Genomic DNA, 4,321 nt, shown 5'->3' with positions numbered 1-4,321 from the left:
CAGATTCTACAAGAACACAAAAACAACTACATAAACCACCAGAGTCTTGGCTGGCCTTGCACACGACCACAGACACACCTCTTGTGCCACTCGGCTCATTTCCACTGAAAACCCACAGCCTCAAACATCACATCTACAGAGCAGCAACCTTCCACATTCTATGGGTACAACCGTAAACACCTCAACAGATTCAAAGTCAGATTCTACAGTATTTCTGGGAGATGTACAAAATCCCTTAATAGAACAGCCCAGACTCAACACAAAATCAATTAAACAGCACAAGAGAGCAAACACAAGGCCTTTAAAAATATGGGTCTATAGAGGTTAACTTCTTAAAGCACTTTTTATTTTATTTTATAATTTTTTGCACAGGGAAAAACATTTCAGATATTTTCATATTTTGTGATTTACTGTTTACACAAAATCAAATGTAAAGAATATGCTGTCAAAATATAATCTTGTTATCTTTAATATTGGGAACCATGTCAACGATTGAAATCATAGTGATGTTAATGGTTTAATCCAAATTTTAATGCTTGTTTTCTCATAATTAGTCTGTGAGACTTTACCTGTATTCTTTTTCTCGTATTAAACATATTGTTTGGATAAGCACAGCAAAGATAAGCAATAAACAACAATATTTAGTTTAGCATGTAGCTGTAATTCATGTGTGGTTTCAGCGATGTGGTCTTCACTGCAGATGAATTCAGTGACACAGAAAGTAGAAGAACAGCGGAGACAGCAGGAGGAGAAAACTGCCCTTGAAAACTCCATCTGATCAAAACAGAAAGTTTTTCATCAACACAAAACTGCATTTTATCAACCTGATGTCATGTAGAGGTGTTTTGTTCATAAAGTCACAGATTCTGATGGTTAGGATTTGATGTGGATTCGATGTCGTAAAAAAAGATCAAATACAGTTCACAAATGCTTAACTTTAAGGTACTTTTTCAATGCATGTGGACCTGAGCTTTATCTCTGGGTTTAATTGTATAGTGTGGACATGGACATGTCACTCCTGTTCATTTTGCCATATCTAAAATATCTGTCATTAATCATTTGAATGTAAAAATTCAAACCAAATTGGGTTTGAACTTTGTGTATAACCTTAAAAGCAAAGGTAATTTGATTTTCCCCGCGAGGGTATGCGTTCGATGCAAAATAGGTAATAAAATAATTTAAATCAATATGTCATTAACTATGAGCCAAGCTGCAGTGTAATTGGCAGATGGTTATCGCGATAAAGTTCCTCCGCCTTGTAAGAAATCATTTACAAGGCAGCCAGTTGTTATGTATGGCACCATAAACCCCAACAATGTGATCAGGACCCAAAGTGAAGCATTGCACTTTAAAACATTTGTTTTTAACATTTTTCAGATTTTTCAAGTCGTATGTAAATGTATGACCCTATACTGTAACTGATAAACTGTAGTTGCTTCGTAGAAAAGTATCAATTTAATCAATAGATTTCAAAGTAAATAAGTGTACAATTTTAAAATCTCACTGTATGGTAATTCCTTGGTTAAAAGACCACGATAATATTGCAAAAATTTTGCTATTGAAATAACAAGATTTCGATAATATTGTTGCATCCCTATAAATGAGTTTATGGATAAGCCAAAGGAAATACCTGCACCATTGCATAGGTGTTTCTTCACAAACATCAGAGCCACGAGACTCACACGCATAACATCTGATACAGCGTCCTTGAGTGGAAATAATAGAGCGAAAAAGATATTCAGTAAATCTCTCTGATAGATATTAATACATGAATACATATTGATGGATGGAGAGGGTTTTAACCTCCGGTAATGAAAACGGAGAGAAGAACAATGGTGATGCGCAGATCCATCTTTGGTCAGGAGAGAAATGAGCTGGTAATGTATTGGTGGTCCAGATTTCCAGACATATCTATATAACTTAGACCTACTGATATAAAATGATTCAACTTTATTTGGAGTACTACTTGTACACAATGCCCAATTCGAGCCTTGAATGCGTCACATAAAAAGAATAATTTTATTCTTATTCTTTCAAGAAAATCAACTAACATCCTGTTTCCCAGTTTCATTAAAAGACCTCTAATGCATGACAAAGGGTGCGTTTGAACCCCTGAGAACCTGCCTTTAACTGTGTCATCAAGACAAGAACAGTGGATCTTTAAGGAATGTCAAGAAATGTTGTTTCTAATATTTGTTTTTATTTATATTTTAGATAAAATTTTCTTGGCCCAAACCATGTTTTATAGTTGTTTAATACTAAAACATTTTATATGACAAGTTCTTTGTTGGATTAAGAAGAAATAAAGGTTTAGGTCATACCTTTTTATTGAGTTATGCAAACATTCAAAAATTATTATAAAAAAGCAACACAGAGAAACACTCTCTACTTTATTACATGTTGGGTTAGGCAGTGCACATTTTTGCTTTGCTTTTCTACTATGAATTCTTTAAAGTTGTGATGTGGAAAAATAGCAATGGTTTCAGTGGAAATGGATTCAGTGTGTGTGATATTTGTGGAAATCAGATAAGATTTCACAGTTAAAATCTCTTTGAATAATATTTACATATAATGTCTTGAATGTTCCTGTAAGCAGATGTAAACGATGTTGTTATAAACATTTCAAACATGTGAAGCATTTTTAAATTCATCAAAACCCAAAATTGCATTTGAATAATTTGTGGATAATTGATACAGCGCTCTGGTCAGCAAAATGCAAAAAACTAAAACAATAAACAGGTTTGATTTAGTTAAGAAGTTGTTGTTTGTGTTCTTGTAAAATCTGAAGTTGTGCTGAATTCAGTGAAACAGAGCGTAGAAGATCAGTGGACACAGCAGGAGGAAAAAACTGCCCTTATAGACTCCATCTGATCAAAACACAAACTGGTTAACACAAAACTAACACCGTACAAATATTATATATTAAACTATATATCTTAACTAAAACATACAGTATATCGTTATAGCCACTTGAAAAATATCACTCTTAATGTAGTGTATCGTGTTGACCCTAACTAGAAGTGTTTGATGCATTGTAGAAAGTGTCAGGAAAGTCAATACATTTAAATATAAATTAGATCATGGAAAAGTGAAAGGAAATACCTGCGCCATTGCAAAGGTCTGTATCACAGCATCGGATAGAAGTTTTCACTATTTCAGTATCTGCGGTTCCAGTAATACACTTATCGTCCGCTTTTGAACACAATTTAGCTGTTGTAGAACCTTCAAAAAGATAAAGATGCTTATGAATTCATACAGTATGGCAGTCTTCTCCAACATGGTGCTTGTTTGAAGTCTGTTGCCCAGCAAGCACATTCTAAACTCTAAAAAAATCAATAAAAGTAGGGCACAATATGCTTTATTAATATGAAGGTATTTTTCGTATTCATTTTTTACAGTTGTTTTACCTGTGTTTAAAATGGTGCACTGCATTAAATTACATTTTTGCATTAACAGAAATATATGTAAATTAAAGGAAAATGTACTGATAATTTTCTACCAGTAGGCTACTTTATCCGTTTTGTTAAAGAATTGTTTTACAGTGTATAAATCAGTTTTAATTTTAATTGCGCCATTAAAACATTTACACAACAGGAAAAGTGACCGAAGATATTTAATCTTGTTTATGAAAGAAAAATATATAAACTAGATAAGTTTGTGCTTAAAACTAAATTGCAAATAAATATTACAGCAAGTTTTACAGTGAAGTTGCCCTTATCATATTTCACATTTCTTCTCCAGTTGTAACTGTTAACTGTCAGTAGATTATAACGGTCAATGTCCGCAATCAAACTGGATTTACCTTGAGAAGTTGTAACTGTTGCAGTTGTACATCTTGTAAATCCGGCACCACATGTCTCCACTTTTGCATCGCAAACACCATTCAGAACAGATGAGCACACATAACACTTGAGAGAGTGTCCTTGAGTGCAAAGAAAAGAGAGAGAGAAAAAAAAAGAGAGACTTTCAGTAACTCCTTTATGTAAATCAAATAATATATCGATGCATGTTGAGTTTAGTTTTACCTCCAGTGATGAGTATGAAGAGAAGTGCAATGGTGATGCGCAGATCCATGTTCAGTCAGGAGAGGAATGGACTGGTTTCAGTGTCTCTTTTATAACTGTTCAGAAAGGGGAGGGTTGCATATGCACAAAGTTTGTGCTGCCCCTTAAACTTTTTTTTACAGTTGTCACTTTACAAATGCTTGATGCAAGGTTCTTTAACACCAGTTCTCAGCCCCCCCGTCTAAAGATTTTAGAAGTCTTCCTGTATAAATCACCTGTAGGGGGCATCAGTAAATTTGTTTTTTTACATTTACATT

At 33.9% G+C, this 4,321-nt stretch overlaps 1 protein-coding gene across 1 annotated transcript; it reads right to left on the bottom strand.

Moving 5' to 3' along the window:
- Positions 1-326: 326 nt before the first annotated feature.
- LOC306911456 (uncharacterized protein) lies at positions 327-4,091 on the bottom strand. The gene is made up of 6 exons (XM_079486821.1): positions 4,026-4,091; positions 3,803-3,922; positions 3,103-3,222; positions 1,804-2,867; positions 1,631-1,706; positions 327-774 (listed from the first exon to the last, which is right to left on the bottom strand). The coding sequence occupies exons 1-4, from the start codon at positions 4,072-4,074 to the stop codon at positions 2,800-2,802; spliced, it is 357 nt and encodes a 118-aa protein (XP_079342947.1). The 5' UTR covers positions 4,075-4,091; the 3' UTR covers positions 327-774; positions 1,631-1,706; positions 1,804-2,799.
- Positions 4,092-4,321: the final 230 nt, after the last annotated feature.

The sequence above is a fragment of the Barbatula barbatula genome (assembly GCF_947034865.1).
Source record: "Barbatula barbatula genome assembly, chromosome: 22".
NCBI lineage: Eukaryota > Metazoa > Chordata > Actinopteri > Cypriniformes > Nemacheilidae > Barbatula > Barbatula barbatula.
Note: the sequence above shows the minus strand (reverse complement) of the source record. Positions and strands in the feature narration are given on the sequence as shown.

Excerpts from the sequence above, each read along its gene's own strand:
- LOC306911456 (XM_079486821.1), bottom strand. The coding sequence starts at position 4,074 with ATGGATCTGCGCATCACCATTGCACTTCTCTTCATACTCATCACTGGA. Across the intron at positions 3,923-4,025 it reads CTTCATACTCATCACTGGAG|GACACTCTCTCAAGTGTTAT; the intron begins GTAAAACTAAAC and ends TTTGCACTCAAG. Across the intron at positions 2,868-3,102 it reads AGACCTTTGCAATGGCGCAG|ATGGAGTCTATAAGGGCAGT; the intron begins GTATTTCCTTTC and ends TGTTTTGATCAG.